The 27,516-nt window shown below is 40.0% G+C and overlaps 1 protein-coding gene across 1 annotated transcript in view; it reads right to left on the bottom strand.

Annotated features, from left to right (window-relative positions):
* Positions 1-8,076: 8,076 nt before the first annotated feature.
* Dsg4 (desmoglein 4) overlaps positions 8,077-27,516 on the bottom strand; it is a 35,509-nt gene continuing 16,069 nt past the window's right edge. Inside the window, exons 7-16 of the mRNA XM_021150746.1 lie at positions 26,970-27,104; positions 25,015-25,200; positions 22,813-23,084; positions 21,273-21,412; positions 18,432-18,650; positions 17,213-17,518; positions 14,912-15,051; positions 14,694-14,757; positions 13,184-13,392; positions 8,077-9,065 (exon numbers count right to left, since the gene is read on the bottom strand). Coding sequence (XP_021006405.1) covers positions 8,295-9,065; positions 13,184-13,392; positions 14,694-14,757; positions 14,912-15,051; positions 17,213-17,518; positions 18,432-18,650; positions 21,273-21,412; positions 22,813-23,084; positions 25,015-25,200; positions 26,970-27,104 — 2,442 coding nt within the window. The 3' untranslated portion in view covers positions 8,077-8,294. The remainder of the gene's footprint in view (positions 9,066-13,183; positions 13,393-14,693; positions 14,758-14,911; positions 15,052-17,212; positions 17,519-18,431; positions 18,651-21,272; positions 21,413-22,812; positions 23,085-25,014; positions 25,201-26,969; positions 27,105-27,516) is intronic.

Here is a 27,516-nt window from a genome sequence, read left to right as displayed (position 1 = left end):
ACAAGACTGTGAGCACCAGGAGTGGAAAACAGGGAGTGGAATGTGATCGTTCAAATGAGATCAACCTGCATAGGCTCACCTGTCTGAATACTTGTCTTCAATTGGTTAAATGGCTTTGGAAGGATTATGAGGAAGCCTTGTTAGAGGAAGTGTGTTATTGATGGTGGGCTTTGAGATATCAAAAGATCTGTACCATTTACCTCCTACTGATGGATCAATATGTGAGTTCTCAGCTGTCCCTGGTGCCATGCCTTTGCTTCACCGTCAAGGACTCTAACTAACCCTCTGCAAGTGTAGTCCCAATTACATCCTTTCTTTAGAGGTTCCTTCAATTACAGTGTGTTCTCACAGCAGTGTAAAAGACAACTTCTATTCGTTCTTGCAGAATTCATCATTATAATTCATTCATTATCATTCTTTCATCACATTATTCTTAGGATAAAATTCTGGGCCTTGGTTTCTCTTTTCTTCTCATTCAGCTCACAGACCTGAAGGGAGAGTCCTACAGTGTGAGTGATTCCCTGGGCTCTGGAATTTTAGGCTGCAGTGCCATCTTTGGGACACAGGCATCTTAACTTGATGCACAATTGTAATCTGGTGCTATGAATGGCAGTCGGTTAGCCAGCGAGTGATCCTGAGGACTGAGATGCAGATGGAGTCCCAATAATTCTCTTGCTGCTTTGTTTATTCAACCATCCTTGATGGCCTCACCTGCCTTGTATTTGTGATGTAGCAGACATTAGAAGTGATTTCAAATTTACTGTTCTCCATCAAGTATTTCAGCAACTATTTTCAAATTTTTATTAGCATGTATTAATTGTATAAAATAATACATTATGAAAACATTTTTTAAAAAATATTAATATATTTTGATTGCATTCATTTCCCCAATTACCCTTCCTCGTTCCCCTTTTCTTCTACTGGTCACCTGTTTCTTGCCATGTAGTCACCTTAATAGGTCACTTATATGGTAGAAAATATGCAAATTACTTTGAGTTTAGCTGACTTTCCTTAATTTGATGAAACCAAACTGTATCCATTTTTTTTCTGAATATGACATTACTTTGTTTTTCAAAGCTAAATAATACCCCATTGCGTCTAAATAATAGCTTTTTATAAAATCTACTCATTTGTTGCTGGACACATAAGTTCATTCCACACTGTAACTGTTGTAGATACTGCTGTAATAAACATGTGTGTGCAGGTATACTGTTTTATGTTGGTTTTGACCCCTTTAGGTAAGTACCAAGAGTAGTATAGCTGGATCACATGGTTGGTCTATCCTTACCTTTTTGGTCAATCACTACCCAGATGTTCATAGTGGTGACACTAAGACAGAGATTTACCAAGGGTGTGAAAGGATTCTTTTCCAGAATTTGTTTTTTTCAGCAGCTATCCTTCAATTTCAGGTTAATATAGATTTATTCTGATATTTTTGTCTATTTTATTTTTTAAGACAATGTTTCATGTAGTCCAGCCTGGCCTCAAATTTGCTCTTCAGTCAAGGGTGACCTTGAATTTCTGACCATCTTGCTTCTACCTTTTGAACAATGGGGTTAGAGATATGCACTAGGGCAATTGGTTTTATGCAGTGCTGGATATTGAACATGGGACTTCTTTTGAATGCTAGGCAAGTGCTCTACCAACTTAGCTGCAACCCAAGCCTTCCTTGTGGTCTGACTGCATCATGTACTCATCAGTCTTACCAACCACGTTCACTTCAGAGAATCTGTCTCATCTATATTTGAACTTTTCCTGTTTCTCCATCTTTCTCCTCTTTTGTTTTATTGACTTGAAATGTCTTTTCTATTTTTCCTTTGGCTGTTTGTTGCTCATTCACTATTATGACTTGATTCTAAAAGTGCCTTGAAAACTCATGCATTAAAGACTTAGTTTCTACTATGGGCCTTTGAAAATTGGTCACTGAGGTTCTAATGTATCAGTACTTACCCTTGATGGATGTGTAGCTGAATGGACATTAGTGGAGCCCGCTGGAGTAAGCTTTTCTCTAGGATATGCCCCTAGGACATGTCCTATGTATAGTCTCTTCTCTGTCTGCTTCCTGACTACTGTGAGCTGAGCATCTCTGGTGTGCTTCAACACGATGTTCTGTTTTACCATGAAGCCATGTGACTACGAGTCAAAGTCACTCTTTCCTTCTTTTAAATTGCTTGTGACAGGTGTTATGTGGCTATGCTGAAAAACCGACTAACACACTTTCAACTGGGGTCAGAGGTCTTTCTGTCTTTCTCAAGTGCACTGGGCTGCGTATGAGTGGATTCAAATCCTTTATTTCCTCCTGAATCTGACAGTGAGGGTGTGCCAGATGTCTACCCTGATTTATTTTTTCTATCTTTAGCAATTTGTTCACACACAAATAAAGAAAATAATAAAAGTTATTCCAACCAAACCACACAGAAACCACGATTATGGGGGTTCCTTATGGTTATAGTACTTCATATACCATTTTTATTTTTCTTAATCTAAAATAGAAATTTTATTTTTGTAATCTATAAAAAGAAAATTATGAGATTTAATGAGGAAAAACTCTGAGAATCAGTCAGCATAGTATAAGATAGCAAATTCTTGGTTTTGTTACTCTTTGCTTTTTTATAATTTCACTTCCACCTAGTTTCGTGTTTCTCACGCCTGGTGGCTCACACCTTACTGATACCAAAGTCCCCACCCAGGTAGTACCTCCCTCTTAAACTCATAATGAAGTTGTCCTAGTCAATATGTATTTGATGATCACATGCCTTCCCTGTGGCCTTTGCCCTAGCACTCACCATGACTCACCACAGACACATACTGCTTCCCAGTCAAACACACACTCAGCATCTCTCACCTAGAAATCAGTCTCCTGGGCACTCACAGGGAAGCCCAGTCTATGGATTTCAAGCCAAAGTCTAATTTTAATTTTTAAAACCCTTTTATTTTAAAAATATCTAGTTTTAAAATTAAGTATATTCTTGTGTGTCTGTGTGTGGGCATATGCACATGAGTTCAGTGTCTATGAAGACTAGAAGGGAGCATCAGATCCCTTAGAGCTGAGGTTACAGGTAGTTGTTAGCTGTTGGAGACAGGTCCTAGCAACTGAAATTGCCTTCTCTATGAGGGCAACAGACATTCTTAACCATTTGTCCAGCCCACAGCAACTGTTTTTCAATTCCTTGGTTGACGTTTTATGGCAATAGCAACATATACAGATAGTCTTCAAGTTTCATTTAGCTAGCCTTAGTCATGTAACTTGTTGGCATTTCCATGTTACCTGCTATAATTTGGATATAAAATGTTCCCTATGTGTTTGATGTGTTTCAGATTCAGGAGGAAAAAAATGGCCTCATATGTTTGAATAACTGGTTCCTAGCTGGAAGTACTCTTTTGGGATGTTGTGGAATTTTTAGGAGGTACAATTTAGCTGGAACTGGTTTTCTGGAATGTGGGGCAGAGAAGCTTGAGATATATAGCTTGGCACCACTGTTTAAAATGATATATTCTACAGTAACTTCATGTACAAATACAATGAATGTAGATCATGCTTACTTTCCAACATTCTGACTGCTCCTTCCAGTTACCTTCTGACCTCCTCCTCCAAATTTCATGTCTCCTCCTCTTTCTTCTTTCATAACTCATGAAGCACAATTAGTGGTACCCATATATGCGTGGGTATAGGGGCCATGCACTGGGTAACCTACTAGGGCCCACACCATTGAGGAAAACTGGCTCCTCCGACCCCCTATAGCCATTAACTGCCAGAAGTTCATCAATCAGGGCAGGGTCTGGTCTACCTTATTCATGCTGCCCTGTTGAGTGGCTTGGTCTTGAACAGATCATTGAATTTTAATGTGTTGGAGGAGTTCTGCATCTCTGACTCGCATTCTCTGTCATATTTTATTCAAATATACCCTAAACTCCTTTAAAAGTAATTAGAAGTTATCTTTCATAACTTTATCCCAGTATCTTTTGGCAAAAGGTCAATTTCTCCTGAAGTATAGTCAACTTTATGAGCTAGGTATGGATCTGCATCTTCTTGCTAAGGGTGATTCTGATAGAGTCTTTGGGAAGATCATTCCATAGGGTGCTCTCTAGAGGCAGCACCTATGAACTGCACATACTTGCTTTTAGGGAGAATTAGACTATGTTCTAAGGTTAAGGACTGCATGCTGTATACTAGACATACCACACTGGAGATCCAGAAAAGAAGAGGAGCACTGTCTTTGTTTTCTATGAAGACACAGGCTAAAATACACAAGAAAGGCACTGTGTTCAGGAGAGCCAGCTAAGCAAAAGGCAGTGGAACAATGTCATAATTACAGTTAAAATGGCTGCGTATGTGATACGTTTTTTGATTCTGACTTTAATTTTGTTTTCGTCTTTGGGCATATTCTGTAGTTCTGGCTCATATATGTTCTTGATCCTTGTCATGCAGAATTCTACAAGCCATCACCATATTTTAACATGTTTATGGAGCCTTTCTCAATAGACAAAATGAAATTATTCTTTCCTAGTCTACTACAGAAATAATAGTGGTAATTTTGTTTCATTTTCAAAAGAGGATGTGAAGAGATGTACTTAACTGTAATCTCAATGTCGACAGTGATTTCTGATGTTTATTCAGTTGGTTGGTAATCTTGTACTGGGCATTCACAAACAAACAGTGATTCTATTGATGTTAATTATTCAGAATTTAAGTTTACAAATGAATCCATGTCCTGAATGGAACATGTAAGAATAAAGAGAAGCACTGCTTACTGACAAAATAATAACGATTTTTCAGGGTGAGCGTGTCTGCAGTCATGCATGAAATGCTACCTCCACCAAGAGGCAAATGAAGAACCTTCATTCTCAGCGCATGCACTTTTATTGAAGAAACATATATAACATGATCACATTTAGTACTATGCTGCAATGAAAATATTCAATCCCAAAGAGAAAAAAACTGAAACAGCAGTTTTTGAATAAATTTACAAATACTGTCATATCCTAAATGCTTTCCTTTCTCTACACCCAAGGCTTTTCCAAAACAGTCTGTTTATTCGTTAATAATTGTCTTCTCAAGAAATTTCACATGTCAGTCAAATATATGCTATTATGCTTACTTATCACAATGTATTGCCTAGGTTTTAAGGTTTCTTTATGAAGCCTTTAATGCAAATGGCATTTCAAGTTTACTTCCTAACCTAATAGTACAACTTTTGATTTTCCCTTTATTTGTTTGAGAAGATCTTCAAAATCAAGTCAATTTTGGAAACTCGAGTTGTGTATGATAAGACTTGACCACCCAGCATATTAAAAGGCTTTCTGCTGACTCTAGTGTAGAAAGAGAAAGTGAAGTGCTGTTGATCTGGAATCCACAGACAGTGTGCAGCGGAGGAAGGGCCCGGCATGGCACGAATGGCCTCTTTTGGAAGCACAGTGATAATGGGAAAGAAGAAAACATTCACAGAGATGTTTCCTTCTCTTCTCACGATTGGGTCTATTTTATTCTTTATTTCTTAAATCTCATAGTTCAGTGAAAAAGGAATTAAAAAAGAAGAGCATCATTGCTTCTAGGTATGGTGGAGGAGAACGTTTACTGTAGATAAAAGGGAGAGCATAGCCAGAAATAGGGACATCAGAGAGAGAGAGAGAGAGAGAGAGAGAGAGAGTTCAGAACAGACATGACCAGCAGACCAAGGTAGAGCATGTGAGGGGGTCGGGGAGCAGGAGACCAAGAGGCCAAAAGTGCAAAAAGAGTAAGGAGCATAATAAAAATGGTTGGATTATATTGGGAAGAACAGCTAGGGAAAGGACAGCCCAGCCCTGGGCTGCAGTGTTCAGGGAAGGGGATAGAGTTTGGCAGCCATACCCTGTAACAGCTAAGGACAGAGGGATGCTGGGAGAACTTGGTATCTGCTGTGATATGTTAAAAAGACAGGTACCTCAGCGATTTGTCCTGGGTTTGAGACCTAACAATAGTGTTTTGAGTTTTGACTGACTGGTGTTTTAGTGATTCACCAGCTGTTTCCTGATTTCTAGAATGACTGGCCCAGTGGCTCATAAAACTTAAGAGAGAAATGTCCATGTCCATATGCCTCAAAGCTGAGTGCCTAGGAGCCCCTCTGTGGTCAACTAATGCCTGGGCATTGTCCGTAAGATGACTTCAGAAGCAAAGCTGTGGGATTCTTCCATGAATCTCACCAAATTATAAAGTAGAGAAATGTAGCTGAATCGTTGATAGGAATAGCTCAAGATGTCTATCCCAGTATGTGAGATTTGAAAACTATTACTAAGTAGTTTGGGTACATAATTACCTGGTGATGGGGAAAGAGTCTTCAGCTGTCAGTGTCTTAGCTATTCTGCACTTCCACTTCATGAAGTCAGCTTTTTAAGAGACTTCTTTTCTGTTCTAATTCACAAACAGCACAGTTCACACAATAGGCAAAACTGGTTTTTCTCCATTCTTTTCAGGGTAACACTCAGGAGCTGGGACCACGTGGGTTCTGGAGATCAGACTCAGGTTATCAGGTTTGGTGGCAAGTATTTTCACCTCCTGAGCCAGCTCGCCAGCCCCTAGCTCCTCTCCATTCTGATACAGTTATAGTATCAGAACACTGGCCAGAGGGTTTGAACAAGGGTTCAAGGTTTGGTACCAAAACTAACATGCTATGGTTACTCTATCTTTCTATTTCTTTTCTTTACAAAATCAAATGAAAGCTCATGTCAGAGGCCTCCAATGCAAAAGCTTTTAAATAAGTGAACAGCAAAAAACGAAAACAAACAAACAAACAAACAACAACAACAACAACAAAAACCCAACCAACCAACCAAATAAAAAACTTCTCACACTATTTCCTTCTAAAAGGAATCAGCCCTGAAAAGATATTTATTTCATTTACATTGTCTTTCCAGTCATATTACAGTTTGTACTGAATAGTTTACATATTTTACAGAATTAAATAGTTTCTGTTTCTTGAGCCAGGCGTATGCCTACTGAAAACAGGGAATTCGTGTTACTGTTTGCATTCCACTCACCCAGGATCACACTCAGTTTCCAAGTAAATATTGTTTAAAAATATAATAACTATATATGTGTATCTGGGAAACTTCTGATGGCCAAGTGAAACCTTCATGACTCAGGCCAAGGAAACCGATTAAACAATATGTCATATTTTTGACATAATTAGCAAAAGTAAGGAAAACATTCCTTGCAATAGGGAAAATACTAATACATCTCCCAAGATCTGTTTCTTTTTTGTGATTTTAAATTAATATAAATCAATAAAGTACAATTATATATATTTATGTATATATCCTCTCAAGTAAGTTATTTCTAGCTAACAAACTTCTCTTTCTCTCTCTCTTCCTCTCTCTCTCTCTCTCTCTCCCCCCCCCCTCCTCTCTCTCTCTTGTAAATTTATTTTATGTGCCGAGTGTTTGGACTGCATGTATGTATATATACCATGTTCATGCTTAGTGCCCAACAGGACTAGAAGAGGGCATCAGATCCCCTAGAGTTGGAGTTACATATGGTTGAGAGCCACAGTGTGGATGGCAGGAAATGAACCTGAGTCCCCTGCAAGAGCAGTAAGTACTCTTGACACTCAGCTATCTCTCTAGCCTGCCCACCCCCAACTCTTTTCTCATATAAGGCATGCTTAGTGTTATAATAATGCTTAATGTTGCATGTCTTGAAAAGTTCTTGGAAAATACAATTCATATGAACTGACAAATGTGCCACCTTCCTTTCAGAAATTTGCATTTCACTTGTTTCAGTTATTTTTTTCTGGTGCTGGGGATTTAGCATAGGGCTTCAGGCATGCTGGCCAAACACTACCATTGGGCTACACATGCAGTCCTGAAGTAATTGATTTTATTTTCTTGAGACAGGGTTTCACTATGTAGCATTAGCCCAAATTAAAAAAAAAAACATCAAAATATTTCTTTAAAGAAAAATATGGGTAGAAGATGCAGATAAAAGTTCATTTGCAACTTTGGTGTGCTCCATCTTTCCCAGGTTGTTGATTCAGCCTGGGAACTTTCAGGATTGGCACCATGACTGGTGTGCTACTTGGTAGACAACACCTTTAACTCTATGGTGTATTTTTGGCCCATTATTGAGAAACAGAAAGAACTAAAAAGAGGTTTATCTAAAGTGCGTAGTCGTATTTATCCTCCCAAAGCTGTCATCAAAGAGCCCTGTTGAACTTAGAATGTGTGAATGTTTGCTGAGTGTTAAAACGTGGACTACAGCACATTATATGTCTTTGATGGGATGTTGGTGGGCATTAGAATACAGAGTTTCCATGGAGAACTTACTGTCGGGAGTAGTGTATATTGCTGTATCTGGTTACTCGGTGTTGAGAAGTCATTGGGGAGGTGGAGCCCGTGGTTTGACTTATGTGAATGTCTGGGCTCATCATTTGAGTCACTTGAATTTCTGGCCCTACCAAAATACCACCACTCATCACTGGTCCTATACATGCATCACTCATGTTACTGTTGCCCATGTCAGGTATACCAGGGCTAGCCACCACTCTCTCAGCATAGTATACATTGTGTGTGTTGGCTATCTCAGCAGGCACACAAATGTTCCCTTGAACATCATACACAGGTGCCATTACGGTTTCGGTCACGACTACGTTTGGTGGAATCTGAGAGTCAAAAACAATCGTTGTGGGTTGGACACATGGGTCAGAAGTAGTGTAGGTCTCAGTCACTATGATGTCCCCATGAATCATTGGTTCAGAGGCTGCTGCCATTTCTGCTTGGAATTCAGCCTCTGAGAGAGTCATTCCTGAAGACTCATTGACAAAGTAATTAGGCCCCAGCAGAGGGAGGTCAGTGCTGATGGGTATACAGGCCTGGTGTGAAGGGAAGGGTTCAATCTCTGTGTCCAAGCAGATTTCAGCTAGAGTCCTGAACTTTGGATCCAAAGTCTCTATGTAGCTTTCATCTAAGTCATCCACAATCCAACTGCAGCAGCCAATGGAGCCCACGGGTGACCCAGTTCCTTCGTGATCATAAATGAGCAGGCAGTCATTGGCTGGTCGGCCTTCATCTTCATCTGCATATGCATACGCTTTCTAAGATGGGAGGAAAGGCAGGAAATTAAGTTTCTTTTTCTTTACATCAACCAGTGAGAAGTAATAATTGTGCTTCAGTGACTTCTGACCTAAAGATTTTGTGGATTAAATTAAGAAATAAAACAATACTTGGATGTATTACTAAATTATTGTGTTTTAAAATAGAGATCATTGTGTGAGTTAATGGGGTATAGAACTTGAGGAATATGTGTTAGTTCCCCTAATTTGAAAAGTAATAAATGATAATGTATTTCCTTGTATTTTGAATCAGATAATATCCAATTCTTTTGGGTTTATGATTTTTTGTTTCTGAGATCACTTAGAAATAAAATGTGGCCGGGCAGTGGTGGGGCATGCCTTTAATCCCAGCACTTGGGAGGCAGAGGCAGGCGGATTTCTGAGTTCGAGGCCAGCCTGGTCTACAAAGTGAGTTCCAGGACAGCCAGGGCTACGTAGAGAAACCCTGTCTGGAAAAAAACCAAAAAAAAAATGTGTTTAGTTATGTTCAAAATATTTATTTAAAAAAGTTTCTTACACTTATGCATTTATTTATTTGTTTGCATGTGTGCAGATATGTGTGCACTATAGACCACATATGGAGGTCAGGTGATAACTTTCAGGTTGGGTCTTTCCTACTGACAGGTAGATCCTAAACATGCTGGGTCATCTTGCTAGTCTCCAAATATTTCTGTAATGAGATACATTAGACCCATTTGGAACAAACACATACGTAAAACTGAAAATTCTCTGACAGTCAGAGACTTTCCTTCGAATTTCCTTGAAGACCTCTGTGGCTTTAGCTATTCAAAGATGATGCCAGGGATAAGTTTAAATATGGAAAGGTCTGAAAGATGAGTCCTTATGATCTTTTACAAATTACTATTATGGAGACAGTCTCACTTTTGAGCTCAGACAGGCTTCAAACACACAATCCTCCTGCCTAAAGCTTCCAAAGGTGGGATTAAAGGCGTGTATCATCATGCCTTGCTTCAAATTATTTTTCAAAATTGACTTTTAAGACTAAACTCTTAGGAGGAGCCCAGGGCTGGAAGCAGGAACCAGTCAGATCCGCCTTCCTGTTCTGGCCCATAAAGGGTTCCACACATTTTATTTCAATCTCAGTCCCAACATATTTCTTCTTTTTAAATTTATTTTTATTGTTAGATACGTCATATATGCATGTAATGTGTTTTGATCAACTTCCCCTCCTTCCCTCCTCCCCAACACCCCCTCCTTCCTCCTCTACCACTTTTCTCTCTCAGCCCCCCCCCAACCGCCGTGTGTCCTCAGTGCTGCCTGCATATTCATGGCTGTAGGACCATCTACTGGACCAAGAGTAGTCTCTCAGGGGCTACATCATCCCTGGAGCAAACTGACTCCCTCCTCTAGTGGCCATCAATTGCCAATAGCTTTTCAGCTAATGATGAGATTTCACAACCCTCTGTCCATGATTTTGTGTTTTGGCTTGATGTTATTTTTGAGGGAGGGTTTTGTTATGTAATCTGGGCTGGCTTCAAATTTTCTTACATGTGTGGGATTACAGATGTGTGCCACCATGCATGTCATTCCACAGAATCCTAGAGGTCTGCAGGATGTCACTGACATTTTATGTTATAAGATAACTAAAGAAAGGGAGTAAGGGAGAGAGGGAGGAAGGAAGAAGGGAGGAAGGGAGGGACAGAGAGACAGAGAGAAAGAGAAACAGAGAGATAGAGAGAGAGAATGTGATGATTTGTATATGCTCAGCCCAGGGAATGGCACTATTAGAAGGCGTGGTCATGTTGGAGTAGGTGTGGCCTTGTTGGAGTAGATATGTCACTGTGGGTGTGGGCTATATGACTCTCATCCTAACTGCCTGGAAATGAGTACTCTGCTTGTAGCCTTCAGATGAATATGTAGAACTCTCAGCTCCTGCACCATGCTTGCCTGGATGCTGCCATGTTCCCACCTTGATGATACTGGACTGAAACTCTGAACCTGTAAGCGTCAGAGTTACCAATTAAATGTTGTCCTGTATAAGACTTGCCTTGGTCATGGTGTCTGCTCACAGCAGTAAAACCCTAACTAAGACAGAGTGGTTGTATGCTCAAGTCCCAAACAGTTGAAGAATAAAGTCTCAAAGTGAATCCTATCTTTCGTCCTGAACCCTGTTGCTTTTCATTTGCTCTGCATTCCACATTTGCCCACCAGAAATGAGTGAGTGCATATTATGATGTCAAAACCAAATCACGGTGACATTTCATAGTCTGAATGACCTCTTAGATACTCCCTCAGATTCTTGCATGGAACACCAGGTAGTGGATGGAGTGGAATGTCTTTAGTGTATAAAGTGTATAATTAATATATACATATATAATATTTATATAGTTATAATTCTTGGAATGATTTAATAATATTTCTTGGGTACATATAATTTGAGTCTACTTGTTGACTAAACTAGTAGTATTGATCCAATATTAAATAATTGATGTTATTCATATGTTTTGCAATAATTTTTAACTGCTATTTTTGCTTATTTTTGATAATTTCATACATGTACCTAATATTGTGATTATGTTTGCCTTCCTTCATTACTCTCTCTAATCTTCTACACTGCCTCTGAACCCCCTTTTCTTCCTCTCTAGTTTTCTTGCTGCTTTCATGACTTTAATCTTTTTTTTTTTTTTAATGTACTGAGTTGGGGTTGCTTGCTTAAGCACAGGTAAGGGGGGAAATCACTGGAGCCTGAGCTACTCATTAGTGAGTACATAACTGAAGAAAATGTCCATTCCCACCTCTGATAGCAACCATTAACTGCCAATAGCTTGTCACAGAGGGCGGGGCCTCATGGGGACCTCCCTATCCATGATGGAATGTTGAACAGACTGGTCTTGTGTGGTTACAGCATGCTCAGACTTTTTCTTTTTTCCAAAGAGCAATGGTGAAATTTATGTACTACTAGCATTTGAGGAATAAGTCTAATGGAGACAGAGAAAAATATATTGCTGATTAAACAAAATAAAGGTTTTCAATATGAGGAATTATTTACTCTTTTAAAAAATTATCTTATTTTTATGTCTATGGGTATTTTGCCTGTATGCATATTTGTGTACCATGTGTATGCATGGTGTTAGAAGATGGTGTTGGATCCCCTGGAACTGGAGTTACTAATGGTTATGAGTCACCGTGTGAGTGCTGGGAATTGAACCTAGGTCCTCTGAAGAGCATCCAGTGGTCTTAATTGCTAATATATCCTTATAGTCTACGCTTATTTACTGTTTATGATACTATTAAACAAACACAGTATATTGGAACATTTCTTTGGCATGCTAACAGAACCTTGACACTTTTTCCTTGGGATACAAAAGTTTGGGCACTAAACTGAGAAAAGTGAACCTAGATCCTAGGTTCTTGCCTGTCAGCAAGTTGTGCTAATGCATGGTCCAGCTTTAAATCCTGTGTTCCCAGCCCTGTCATACTAATAATACTAATAATGATAACCATAACTATCACATCATCATCATCATCATCATCGTTATCCTGAGACAGATTCTCATGTATCCATCCCATCCATCTCTCACAGTTCTAAGCAATCACAGGATGGCTATGTAGCTGGGAATGACCTCAAACTTCTGATCCTCCTGTCTCCATCTCCCAAATGTAGGGATTATAGGTGTGTGCCACCAAGTATGGTTTGTGATGGGGACTGAACCCAGGGTCTTGTATATACTTGGACAGTACTTTACCAACTGAGCCACATCATTGTCCTGTCCTGTCTTTTATGTTTTCTCTTCATTGGTTCTACCTGGAGAACAAGAGTGGTGTCCTAGAGGATATGAATGAAGTTTTGATTATTTATCAACATCCATTTGCTCTGTTGTTACTATGGGAACTAAAGGGGAAAACCAGAAGAAAAGATGTTAAAAAAAGGGAAGCAGGGGATGATGGGAGATGTTGGTCTTGTCATAGTAGTGAAATGTGAAACACTGCTATATATTGGCTTTATGTCTTTTAAGAGCTGAAAAAACATTAAAAAATGTTTTATATGAGATTGGGATAGGGTTAAAAGCAACCAAATATATTTCCACCCCTCCAGCTATTCTTTCCAAGTCTGTGTGTGTAAGCTGTTAGAGGCTTACCTCGGAGAAGTAGCTGTCCAGGAAGGCCATGTTCATGCCAGTGTCTTGGTATTCCCGAAGAGTCCCTATAGTTGAACTCCTCTTCCTTAGGGTCCCTGTCGCTCCTGCAGCCACCATGCCTGTGGCTGTCCCAACACCTGTATTGAGCTCCACTCCTGACACGCCACCTTCCACTGTTCCTCCACCAGCGTAAGTATTGGTGTAGATTTCTGGAAAGACAGGGTTTTTCCATGACAATGCTCAAATTACCTGGCTTATGCACACAGAATACTGTCAGCCCTTGCTCCATCACCAACACAACACAGGAGTGATTTAAGAAAGCTGGGCAGTGAGCCACTGGGATCATAAATAGTTTTCTAACTTGACAAAAGTTAGGTGTTACAGAGGGAGACGGCTACCGGACAGGGCTCATTCTCATGCATACAACATTTGCCTGGGTATTTAAAGATACAGAATGTAGAGGTAGGCACTAGGTCTGTTCAGGCCCATCAATTGCTATGACCTAGGCCCCTTAATGGGGTTCAACCTATTCCCTTCCCCCCCAAGCAAGGACCAGCCTGCTTCCAGCAGCCAATTCTCCAGTCCTCATTTGCACGTGCACTGGAGATCTGGCTTACTTGGGAATCATACACACTCTTTATATGGAAAGTGTCAAGCTTTAGGTACTAAGAAATCAACACTGGAATATTTCATGTCTGCTCTAGAACTGGACAATCTCTGCTTGGATCAGTCATTCCCAATTGCGTGGTACTTTTAAGTTTTTTTGTGCTATGTGGGACTGGTTAAGTTTAGCAGAGTGTATGACACTGGTTCAGGAAAAGTACATGTGAGTTTAAAGAATGTTCAAAAAACACATCTGATTCCCTTTTCTGTCAATAACTTAACTTTTGTTATAGATACTCATTACAATAAATAGGTACTACTCTAATTATGTACATTGTAGCACACAGGAAAACCCACCCATCCATCCATCCATCCATCCATCCATCCATCATCTACCCACTCACCCATCCATCAGCCATCCATCCATTCACCCATCAATCCATCCATCATACCTAATACCTGCTGCATGGTTATACATTCTATATAACATATATGTCATTAAAAAATCTTTACATCAATGCTGTGTAAAGAATTTTTTAAACATCACATTATATAGAATTACAACACTGATTACATAAGTGCCATGTAGCCTTCCTTTCAAGGAGAAGGGCTACAACCAGGGAGGCTGGGTCTTCTAGGAACTTCTTACTAATAAGTGGCAGAGGTAGAAACAAAACCCCAGTTATGGCTTCAGAATGTGCCTGTTAAATCATTGCATTATATTTTGCTTGACTGTAACTTCAGATAGAAAAATTGGTGGCCACCTCAAGCAGAGTGTAACTCTGTATGCACTCTCAAGCAATGACATACACACATATGCTAATTTATAAACTATTTAACTTGAGATTGTTTGATAGAATACTTTCATAAACCTTAGAAAAGGAAACAGAACTGAATGGCAACTGACCAGATGAATCAATGCGATCTTGGGTATTAGATGCTGTCATGGGTACACAAATATTTGATACATCCTGGAAGAAAAAGAAATATTTCAAAGTAAATGTTTCACATTCTCCCCTTAAAAGCTAAGACCTATTTACTTTGCCTGCATGGAATTGTCAAGGCCGGCTGAGTTTCCACCGAAACCACGCATTTCTGTGGAAAGCGGCGGTCCACTCCACTCACCCTGTCTTCCGGATGAGCCCCCTCTATTCTCCAGGGCTGCATCACTCCTTCGCCTCCCTCAGGCACAGGGGCAAACCTTGTTCCCAGGCCTTCTGGCTGTCTTCGCTTGCAGCAACACATGAGCAGTAAAAGGGGTGACACTGGCCAAGAAAGTGAAGAGAGTTAATCTCAACTGCCCACCATAATTGGAACCAAAGGGATAAATACACAGGTAATGTCTGCTCTAGATGTATCAGATCTAGAGAGCTCTCCTCCCCAGAGAATGAAGTATCAAAATGTGACCATCCATCTTTAGAAACACAAACACCAAATCACATGGGACCTGAGAGCTGGAAGCAGAGAGGTGTGAGGCTCTGTAATCCAGACTCTCTACTAACTGATTTGAAAGGAGGACCCCTGTACTGGCTGTTTTGTGTGTCAACTTGACACACGCTAGGGGCATCAGAGAGAAAAGGAGTCTCAGTTGAGAAAAATGCCTCCATGAGATCCAGCTGCAAGGCATTTTCTCAATTAGTGATCAATGGGGGAAGGCCCAGACTATTTTGGCTGATGACTGGTTGGTCTCATTTCTGTAAGAAGGTAGGCTGAGCAAGCTAGGGGAAGCAAGCCAGTAAGCAGCACCCTCTCCATGGCTTTTGCATCAGCTACTGCCCTGTTTGAGTTTCCTGACCAGACTTGTGATGAGCAGCAATGTAGAAGTGTAAGCAAATAAACCTTTTCCATCCCAACTTGCGTTTGCTCATGGTGTTTCCTTGCAGCAACAGAAACTCTAATCAAGATAGCCCCATTCCCCCCGAATTTCAGGACTTCTAAGGCAACTGATGACATATTCAGGAATCTAACTCAGTTCTCTGACTCCAAGTCCTTTATTTCCATGCTTAAAAACTTGTATATGTCTATTGAAATATGCAACTCCTGACCTACCAGTCAGTCGATCCTCCACTCTGGATGGTTTTCCATGTGACACCCCAACTTTAGAAGACTGAAGGAAAGGTGTATAGACAATAGAAACTGCATTTCGAAATTTGAGCTTTGACCTTTCCCCAAGATACCTAGTCTGATGAAAATGGTATTGACCCTGCGTTTTAAAGCCTAGGTCAGGAGGACTTAAGGTGCTAATGCTTAGGTTCCGTCAGGTATGAATCATTGTAAAGACATCTCAAAAATTTTTATGCGTGTCTAGGGTTGAGAACTACTGACTTAAAGTTGTTTATCATGACTGCTAACATGCCATAGGACAGGTTCTGGGAAATTTCCAAAGACATTTCCAGAATCATTCATGATTTTTTTTATAACCTTGCAAAAACATAGGTCATTTTAAGGAAGTCTGTTAAACAACAGATAACTATTTTCTTATCTCTCAAAACAACAACGTTTTAATTTTTGCTCATTCACAAACATATATCAACAGTACAGTTTAATTGTTTTGATTAAGAACCCAGTATTGGACTCCCCATGAAGTCTAAATATTTTAGGGGCAATCTAAAGTACGTAATTGAACTCTCTTTTGAAGATCCATATGCTTGAAAATAAAGCACAGGGAAGGCAGGCCTCCTTCTGAGAGTTTTGCTCAGGGCTTTGACATTCCTAGGACCAGGGTCTTAGAGTAGAGTCTGGGGCTTCTCGAAACCACTTTCCCTGGATCCTGCTCTATCAGAGGGAGCAGCTCACCCAAGAGCCCAGTAATCATTGATCCCTCATTGCCTGGAATCAAAGCCCAGATCACTTATTGCTCCAGGCATGTTACCTAAGAGCCTCCATGCAGGGTTTACTGCTTCTACTTTTTGACTTCTACTTCCTCCATGTGCTCAGCCCTTCAATCTCTCTCTCCAGCCTGTCTGTTATTTTGTTGGTGCTCAAGACTTAGCCCAGGGGCCTCACTGACTAGTGGTTTGCAGTATCCCACCTGGCTATAGCTCCAGGCTGCTCTTTGCCCTAGATTGCCTTTTAGATCACCACTATGAGAAAATCCTCAAGTTTTAGGGCCTCTTTTAAATCCAGGTCTGTAAACAATTCTACAACTTACCTCCTTTGGGTCTTTTGTTCTTGCCTTTCTACTTTGAATCATTTTTATAAAGCTTCTATTATAGGATCTATTTTATATGCACCTATGTTACTCTTAATGATTTGCACATGTTTCCCATCTTTAGGAAGATCACAAACTCTTGATCTTTGTAGTTATCAGTATAAAAAGGCATGATCCCTTGTCAGCCCCAAGATGGCTATAGATACCAGAAAGAAATGGTCAAATGTATTTAGCAATCCTGATGCATCTAAGAAGAGACTCTATGTAGTACTTACAGAGCAGTAGCAAGAGCCCCAAAATAATCATGCCAATCCCTGCTGGGCCAAGTCCGACGTTTGACTGCCTAACTCCATCATCAGTGACAGTCCCATACATGTCATCGGTCACCCAGGTGGTGTCCCCAGTGTAGATGCCTGTGGTACTGGAGTGCAAGCACACATGGTGGTCATCACAAAAGCAGGCATCTAACAGCACGGTCTGTGGCAATTCACATGCTCGGTTGTGACTGTCCTTCACGAGGATGGGGATTTGGTAGGGTCCTGGAGACAAAGTCTGCTCAGTCATAAGGATTGCAGAGGTTCCTGGAGAACAAGGAAGATAGAGGGAAGAGGTTAAAGTTCCCTGGCAGTAACCCTTCCTGATGCTCTAGGCAGACTCAGCTCCTCTCTCCAAGTTCTGTGTCTTTAAGACCAGAGTTGAAGGATCTGTATATGGAGAGGGCCATACCCCATACTTGTCTCCCTTTCTATTAGGTACCCTTGTCATTGGCTCTAGCATGTACTGCCACATTCAAGAGTACCACATCTAAGTGACATATTCCATGGTTTGTTCAACTATTTCTGTAATATTTGACAATTTGGATTTAAATTTTTACCCTTATTGATAAGAATGAACAAATAGCTCATTATAGAAACAGTTTCATTGGTGAGAAGAAAGTGAATGAATATCTTCAGGATAGGAGGATTTAAGAGACATTTGTGTATTTGACTGGAATTATTTAAAGTGGGGAAATGTGACCTTTAGTGTTAGTCAAATTATCTGTATATTTCAAGGAATTAAACATTGGATTACTGCCCACATGTATAAAATAATGAATTAGCTGGTATTTACATACTATAGTTTTCAACTGTAGTATTGAAATATTTTGACTTTTTTTCCAGACTGATTTTTCCCCCACCCCGAAAAAATGTCTAGTATAGTATACCTGAGATGTGTGTGTATAAATTTTTTTTGAGACAAGATTTCTCTTTGTAGCCCTGGCTGTCCTGGAACTCAAGTCCAGCAACTAGGATGGTTTTGAACTCACAGATATCTACCTGCCTCTGCCTCCCAAGCAGTGGGATCAAAGGTGTGTGTCACTGCTGCCTGGCTAATTTTTATTTAATGTAGCTATGTCATAGAAAAAGGCATAAGATTATGTTTGAGTATTGGACTATATTTGGTCATTGCTTTGCTTTGGACCTTCAAGTGTGAGCACCTTTCCAGTCTACTTACCATTGATGGACCTGATATCCCATATATTAGCTATGTCTGGTGACTCATCAACTACACAAAAGGTAAAGGGGGACCCGAAAGAATGATCGTTGACATAGATCCTGACAGACGAAGCATGGGTGCAGACACTTCTGCTTTCAGCATAAATGACGGGACAGTAATCGTTGGCATCAGGAATCTCAATGCATATGGTTCCTGTAGCTGTTCTCCCAGAGCCATCTGAAAAGGAAAGCATCATGGGAGTTCGGGTAAGCAAGGTCAGGGAGAAGATTCCAATTTCTATCCCACATCGATGCCATAGGAAGTGTGAGTAGTGTGAGTGATGTGGGAGGTGTGATGGTTTCTGGCTGGCTGGGTTGCATCAGTTACTGCGGCTTCCCTAGCATTCTCTCAGCCTTTCTTCTCTTGTGAATGCTGCTCACTTTTCTGCAGATGCATTTTCTCTTCCTCTCATTCTCTTGATCTCAATGAACATGGAGATGGAAGATGGATGCACTTCAAAGAATGTTCATCCTTTGCTCTTCTCATCCTGTCCTAATGGGGTGGACCCCGCAGCAGCTGTCAACCACCCCATTCAGGGTCAGACAGGCTCTGTGAGTGGTGCAGTATTCATAACTCTGGTGTGTGTGTGGGTTGTTACAATTGCTTGCATATTTTATTGTTCTTTTTGTTGATAAGAAATTTTGTTTATTTCTCTCTCTAATGGCTTTTCTAGGAAAAATATCAAGTTTCCCCTAATCTACTTGAAAGAAAGTATTGGTCAGTATAGTTTATTAGAAAAGGCAGAAGATAAAAATGAATAAAATGATAAAAATGAGAGAAGTCCACTTCCTACTTTATGCTGTGTTATAATGAATAAAGTATTGTTGTTATTACCCTGCAAGGAGCCTTGATTTTCTCATTTGGAAACTCACTATTTTAAGGGTAATATATTTTGTATTTTTAATTTATTTGTGTGTGGATTTGTGTGTCTGTGTGTGCTTGTATATGTGTGTTTGTGTGTGTCTGTGTGTATGTGTTTGTATGTTCACACCTGTGTATTTGTGTGTGTGTGTCTGTGTGTGCACACCACAGCAAGTACGTGAAGGTCAAAGGACACCTTGCAGTAGTTGATTCTCTGCTTCCATCATGTGAGTCCTAGAAACAGAACTCAGTTCATCAGGCTTGGCAGCAAGGACCTTTACTCACTGAACCATCTTGTTTACCCAAAGATGCTTTTGGATACCGAAGTGATAATAAGCCAAGAGCCTGTCTTTATTACATGTGATTCTGTTCCCATAGTTTATCATCACGAGACTTTCTAAAGTGTCTGTTTGCTTACTCTTTTATTAGAGACACAGCACATTGTTCCATTGTTGGTTCTATTTCTCATTTTTGGCTCCCTGTAGCTGACTTGTGGCCTTGTGATTTGATTTGTTAACCAAAGCAGAAGTTGTTGTTATAAAGCTTGCTTTCCAGGGCTCCTCCTTGCTTGCTTGCTGTGTACACATTCTGGTTCAAAGAGAACCACCCAGATGATGATGCTCTCTGCCCACATAGATCCTGTGCTTAGGTAAGCAACACCCTTTTTAATCTTTTAGTGCATTTTGGTAACACTTTTTCTTTTCTCTCTTGAGCCATAATTATGTTTTTGTTCTACTTATTGCAGATTTTCACATATGATCAAGGTATGTTAGACTCTGTTTTGAAAAAAAAAAACAAACCTTCCAGAATGCTGACAATAAGAAAGAAAATGTTAGATATATATAACTGACCTGAACATTGAAAGAGGCACTCTGTATGAAGACAAAAACACATGGCTCAGTTCTTGGACTTTATTGTGCTTTTAGTTTCTTTTTTTCTTTTTCTTTTTGAGCCTTGCATTTAGTAATTCACCTTTAAAGTGTCCAGATAGAGCCTCACCTTTCTCTCCGAACCCTTTAAAGGCCAGCTAGAGCCGTTCATTAACTAGTACCTCTGACTTCCCTTAGGCATAAATTGAGTCATTTGCCTTTGTCCCCGTATATGGTAAAGGCCAGATAGAGCTGTTCACTTCCCAACCTCCTCAGACTTCCTTTAGGGATACAGTTGAGACATTTATCTCTTTTCTTTCTTTCTGACTTCACTTCATTTGCTCTGTAGCAGCTGGCTTCCTAGGTACTGATCTGGAGAATCATTGATTATCTGCAAATAAACTAATTCCTATTGCTATTCTCCAGAAGGAATATGACATCAATTTTTTTTCCATGAAGGAAGTTGATCAATCTTTGCTTAAAGATGGTAGAATTTGAATCATCTGAAACTTTCTGGACCAAGAGCATCTTACAACAGACAGTGTTGTTTACTTAAGCAACAGGCAGGTTTCTCATCATATCTAAGTTTTGGTGGCTAAAGTAAGCGTGCTCTCAGGCTCACTGCCTCCCACCAAGGTGACCCTGTAATAAACTTTGGGCACAGTTTGTAATCCTGACGGTGAGGAAGCATTCCTCACATACTCTACAAGTGAGATTAGCCATACTCAAGCAATGCGGCCATAAATAGAAACAAACTTTTATTTACACAATATCTAACTTTTCAGTTCCATCCTATAGACCACTGATTTGAAACTAAGTGAGATAAGTTTTGGCTTGAGTATAATTTATGGTTATGCATATAGTTAAATTCTTTCTATTTTTTAAGTTCGATAAGTTTAGTTCTTAATCTAACATACTAAAAACTTTCAGTTTTATGTTTCATTTATACCACTAAGTAATACATTTTCAGTGATACAACTATCGACAGTAGAATAGTTGAATTAATAGTAGTTCATGTAATTATATTCATATATTAATCATGTTAGAATATTAAAAAGAAGTTTCTTACCATCTATAGCCAGGATCTGTGCTGCATACATCCCATCCGTAATATATTTTGACTTCATGTCAAATTCCCTAGAAAACTGTATCTCACCAGTCCTTGAATCAACTTTTAACCAGCTGCCTGCATCATGCCCTATGACATACCTGTTTTTAAATAAACAAGTTCATTATTATGCTTTTCGTGCAAGTTAGACTTTTAAATCACATCAGAACTATAATACAATGAACCCATACTTGTGTTCATTGATTCATCATAACAATTGTCTTAGTTTACAAAATGTACGTGTGTGTGTCCCAGTGAGAATCCAGGATTAAATGTATTGTGTTAGGTTGACAACAATACCTCATCATTCCTCTTTTCAATTTTAATTATATAGTAAAATGTGTGGATATATCTCAGGTCTATTAATTAATATTAAGCAATAACAAATATTCTTCATGTAGTTTGATTTTGTTTTTTGTTTTTGTTTTTTCGAGACAGGGTTTCTCTCTGTAGCCCTGGCTGTCCTGGAACTCATTCTGTAGACCAGGCTGGTCTCGAACTCAGAAATCTGCCTGCCTCTGCCTCCCAAGTGCTGGGATTAAAGGTGTGCGCCACCACCGCCCTGCCCTTTATGTAGTTTGAAAACCAAATATTTATTTTTATGCATGGCAGGTTCTGCTAGCTGGTTGTGGGTGTGAGGCAGGCTGGTTTTAGAGTGCCAGACTGCTGGCTTGCTTAGGGGTTGGTGGTAGCCCTTAGCCACCTTTCTGTCTGGGTCTTGTTATGGATAAGGATCTAAAGGATAAGCTGATTGGAAAAATCTGGGGTTCTCCAGCAGGTGAGGTCAAGCACCCGCGCTTCCTGTCTGATCCTCTCTGTCATTTCCTCATGGGAGTTACCTTCAGAAGTTGTCCTCAAAGCCAATTAGATTATTACACTTATAGACTTTGTTCACTCCACAAGTACTGAGAAGAAAGAGGAGGAGACAGATGGAAAGGGTAAAGAGAAGACCATTTTAGAGATTTCTAGCACCTTTTGTGTATAGCCTCTATGCCCCGTGCCCCAAATGTGTACTGTTCTCTTTTTCTGTTTTGGCTCTTTATGTTCACATATTTCTGAAGCACTGATGTCTCAGCCTCTTTCACTCTTTCTTTTTTTTTCCCTTTTAGGTCAAGCAGAGAGTTGAAAGTCATCTCAGATAGCCACAGCTTTTATGAAAACAGGTAGTGAGTCATTCTTTATGGTGTGCCACTGGCTACAATATAACCTATTCAGGCTAAGTTCAGGGTAGTACAGCTGAGCTCAGAGGATCAAAAAGACTCTCATGGAAACAGTACTTTAATGTTGCAATCATTTCAGGTGCGCTGACTCCATAACCAGAGCTCCCAGTAGCATGTTACTAAATTCCAAGAAAATGCCAAATACTGTCATAGTCTCCTAAAACAAGCAACAAGAGAAAGACGTCCCTTTCCCCAAACACTACACAAATTTTGTAGCATGTACCACATAAATGAACAGTGGCTAGAACTACCACACAAGTATGAACAAGTGCTCACCATACCTGACATTGGTTGCAGGGTTTCCTGTGTCCATATCTATGGCTGTGTATGTGCCAAGCACATAGTTCATTAAGGAGTCTCCCCTCATTCCTCCTCGTAGAGTGAACGTCATGGAACTTGGGCTAAAGGTCGGTCCTTCCTGCACGTTAACAACCTGGATTCTCACAGGGGTAGAGTGCATTTGGAATTGAGATGCTACTGAATGGTGAAACTCGGCTTGGTTTCTAACTCCAATGCTGAGGTAAATGTTAGGTTCCTGTTCATAATCCAGCATCTGAAACGACAGACAGACGCAAACAGGCTTGCACTAGTAAACGGTTCTTTCTTTGGGAGGAGGATGAGGGTGTGACGTATATAGATGTGTTTAAGTATGTTTTCATGAGTGTCATAGATGTGTGTGTGTGTGTGTGTATATGTGTGTGTGCACGTGCGCATGTGTATGGAGGCCTGAGGCTGATGCTGGGTGTCTTTCTCAGTGGTGCTCCACCTTATATATTGAGGTAGAGTCTCCCTCTGAAATTGAAATGTTTGGCTGGTCTAGCTAGTGAGCTTGCCTTGGGGGGCCCCCCCCCCCCCCCGCCTGCCCCGGGCCTCTGTTTCCTGTGCTCTTGCTTGTGCTCTTCCTCAGGCCCAAATGACTTTTTACTGGGTTCCGAGGATTTGAATGAACTTTGGTCCTCATGTTTTATGGCAAGTGCATTATCAACTGTGCCATCTCCCCAGACCAGTGCTCCTTTTAGATAGAAGAAGAAACATGATGAGGAGGCTATATACTAGAGCAAAATTGTGCAATTCTGATTCTTAAATTGAGGTAATTTTAGTTTCACAAGGTTTCCTTATGCACGTGATCACTTATGATCACTTATGAAACATTTTGTGCATGTGTCGATGAGTTAACTTTATAGTTTCATTTGTTATTTTTTTATCTTTGTTTGTTATGATGGTGTGAATAGAACCTAGGACCTTGAACATGCTAGATGGGCCCTGGGCTAAAATTGAGACTATTTTAGAATTTTCATCTGTTTATATAAAAAAACTTTAAAATAAAAAAAGGACTTCTTTCTATAAAAAATAAAAAGTAAATCTAGAATTGATCAAAAATCACTATAATTATTGACTGAGTAATTAGAGCTCAGACCTCCTTTTGTAGAATTTACATTTGAGACTCTCTTTAAAGGAGTAATGACAGAATAAATAGACAATATCTAGGATGTTGGCAAACATATAATCATTATTGAGATGATGCAAACAATTCTAAGAAATCATGCTCTTACCATCTGCCCAATACTGTAACTTAGTTGCAATGGGTCTGGTTGACAAGATGGCTCCTTTTTTAGGCACACTCAAGTAAACGCCACACCCTGAGAAACAGTCACCTTTGAACTGAGTTTCCCAGATGAAAGGTGAATTCAGTCTTTTGATCTAGAGTGACTTATGTGGGGACATGAAAGGTCACAGGTGGAAAGGCTGTGGTGGAAACAAGGTGTGCTGGGCACTGCCTGTGAGACACTGCTCTGGAAGCTAACGTAAGCAACACTGGCTCTTTGTTGAATCCTGGTTTACCATCTCCAGACTGGGATCTCACAGACCTGGTGGATCCCATCTTTAACATTTGCCACTCAGGAGAACTGAAGCAATTCATTTTTTGATTTTGTCTCATTTTCTATAAAAAGGAATCACAGCTTTTCTTCCCAGAGTGGTGTGAGTTAGAGGAGGGTCTGTGTGCAGAACCTTCCTACAGATGGACTTTATTGCATGATAGCTAGTGTAGAATATTGCAATTGCTTAGTAAAGACTAGTGTTTTCTCCTTTTGGTATTACATCAATAACCCCAATGAGTGGGTCTCCAGTTACTCTGCTTGCTGCATGAAGCCTTTTCTGGTTCAGAAAGATCTCACCTTCTCCTATCCCACCAATATTTCACTCCTTGATGGGTTTTACGTCATACGCTGGCATCACTATTTGCTGTAACAGACATACTACTTACTTTGAGGGTATTTTCCTAGTGAAATGTTGACCACTACAAGAACAATATAGCTTTAGCTTTCTTGCTAATAAAGACTGTGCTGCTGGTCAGGAAGACTTCTTCATCCCAGTCCAGGAAACTCATGAATATGGAGGGGATTCAGGCTCTGAAGTACTTTCTGAAGGCACACTCTCAACCTAAGAATCACTTGGATCTTCTTTATGGATCCCATGCTTACCTTGACCAATTTCAAAATGCCTTCATTGGTTTTTGGATCTGTTTGGATTTCAAACCAGTTCCCATCATTGCCAGAGAGGATGGAGTATTGTGCCAACCAGTTATCAGTGCCTTCTTCATCCAGATCGATTGCTTGTAGTCGTATCAGTTCTGAGCTCAAACAATTTTCTTCAATACTTGCTGAGTACTGAAATAAACAGGTCAAGCCCATGTCATGGATTTGCAAAGGAAGAAAGACATTTACTATCATATGATTATCTCTAAAATACAACCAACTATGCCAGCAATTTTTGTATCATTTTAAAATGGCATCTAGACAGTCACAAATATAATAATAAGATTGTAAGATAATAAGATTGTTTTCATATGCTACATGTGAAATCGATATTCCATTGCTGCTTCATTTTTTCATATTCATTTTTGATTTATTTTTATCTTTTTTTTTTTTTTTTTGGTTTTTCGAGACAGGGTTTCTCTGTATAGCCCTGGCTGTTCTGGAACTCACTTTGTAGACCAGGCTGGCCTCGAACTCNNNAACTCAGAAATCCGCCTGCCTCTGCCTCCCAAGTGCTGGGATTAAAGGCGTGCGCCACCACCGCCCGGCCTATTTTTATCTTTTAAATAAATAATGACATATTTTTAAATAATCTGTTAATGGCCAAGTAGTAAACATTGGACTTTGTGGGCCACAAACTCTTCACAGGCACTGCTTATCATGTCACTGTTCCAGCACAAGGTAGTGAGAGACAACATGGGAGAAGAATGAAGAAGAAAGAAGAGGAAGAGGAAGGGGGAGGAGCAAGGGGAGGAGGAGGAAGAGAAGGAGGAGGAGAAGGAGAAGGAGAAGAGGAGGAGGAGGAGAAGGAAATATTTTTATTAAAACAGGTGACAAGCCATTCTTGGCTCTGTTATTTGGATTTTGTAATTTTTTTCTAACTTAAGGCTAGTCTTGACTTTGTTATGTAGCTGAGAATGACCTTGAACTTGTGCTCCTTTTGCTTTTACCTCCCAAGAGCATTGACTACAGGTATGCCCGGCAGCACTGTTTCTGGAGATCAAACTCAGGGCTCCAATCATGCTAGGCAACCATTCTGCCAACTATACTACATCCCTAGTCACAGATTTATGATACTTTGTGATGAAGGTGAGAATGGGAGTTGAGGATGTCTGGGACTCTAGTATAATTAACTCAGCAATGCTTATACAAAAGCGCTACTATTGTTTCATTGGATCAGAAAACTACCCACATTTCTGTGTGTAGAGTATGTGGAAGGGACTGGTTTTACAGAGGAGGTTTGCTTGGAACGATGAGTCAAAGATAAATATATAGGGGCAGGAAAGATGGCTCAGTGGGTTAAGACACCTCCTGCCAAGACTTATAACCAGAGTTTGAACCTTGGGACCTACATGGCCTAAGGAGAGAACCAACTCCTGCAAGTTGTCCTCTGACTTCTATATGTGTACCATGGCACATGTGTGCTGACACATCACACACATCTCTCTCTCTCTCACACACACATACAGTAAATAAATGTAAATAAAAATAAAAAGATATGGGTAGAGAAGTGGCTCAGCAGTTAAGAGCACTGGCTGCTCTTCTGGAGGACCCAGTTTCAATTCCCAGCATCCACATGGCAGCTCACAATTGTCTGTAACTTCAGTTCCTGGGAATCTGACACCCCAACACAGACATACATGTAGGCAAAACACCAATACAGACAGAAATAAAAATAAAAATTAAAAGTTGTTAAAAATAAAACAAAATATTCTAAAGTAAAATATCAAATGTTAAAAAATAAAAAGACAAACATATAGATGTGTTACCATTCATAAGAAATGCTAAAGTTTATATAATAAAGCTGAGTTCTCCCACGCTATAACAGCCAGGCTTCTGAATAAACATAAAGACAAACTGATCATTAACAGGGGAGAAAAATAATTAGAATAATGACTTACTGAGGTCTTCTCCAAGATGGGGAAATTATCATTGACATCCAAAATCTTGATTCTGCAGTCACATTCAGAGGACAGCCCATCTGTGGCTCCATCCCGATCTGAGCCTCTCACCAGTAGATTGTACATACTGTGTTGCTTAATTAGAATGAAAAAGAATTAGAAGGCTTAGCAATTTTTTAGTGGCTATTCCTGGTTGTCAACTTGACTATATCTGGAACTCAAGCAAGCCAGTAAGTAACATCCCTCCATGACCTTTATATCAGCTCCTACTTCCTGACCTGATTGAATTCCTGTCTTGACTTCCTTTGGTAATGAACAGCAATGTAGAAATGTAAGCTGAGGACCATCTAGAGACTGCCATACCTGGGGATCCATCTCATAATCAGCCTCCAAACCCTGACACCATTGCATACACTAGCAAGTTTTTGCTGAAAGGACCCTGATATAGATGTCTCTTGTGAGACTATGCCGGGGCCTAGCAAACACAGAAGTGGATGCTCACAGTCAGCTATTGGATGGATCACAGGGCCCCCAATGGAGGAGCTAG

This window comes from Mus caroli, chromosome 18 (assembly GCF_900094665.2).
Source record: "Mus caroli chromosome 18, CAROLI_EIJ_v1.1, whole genome shotgun sequence".
Taxonomy (NCBI): domain Eukaryota; kingdom Metazoa; phylum Chordata; class Mammalia; order Rodentia; family Muridae; genus Mus; species Mus caroli.
Note: the sequence above shows the minus strand (reverse complement) of the source record. Positions and strands in the feature narration are given on the sequence as shown.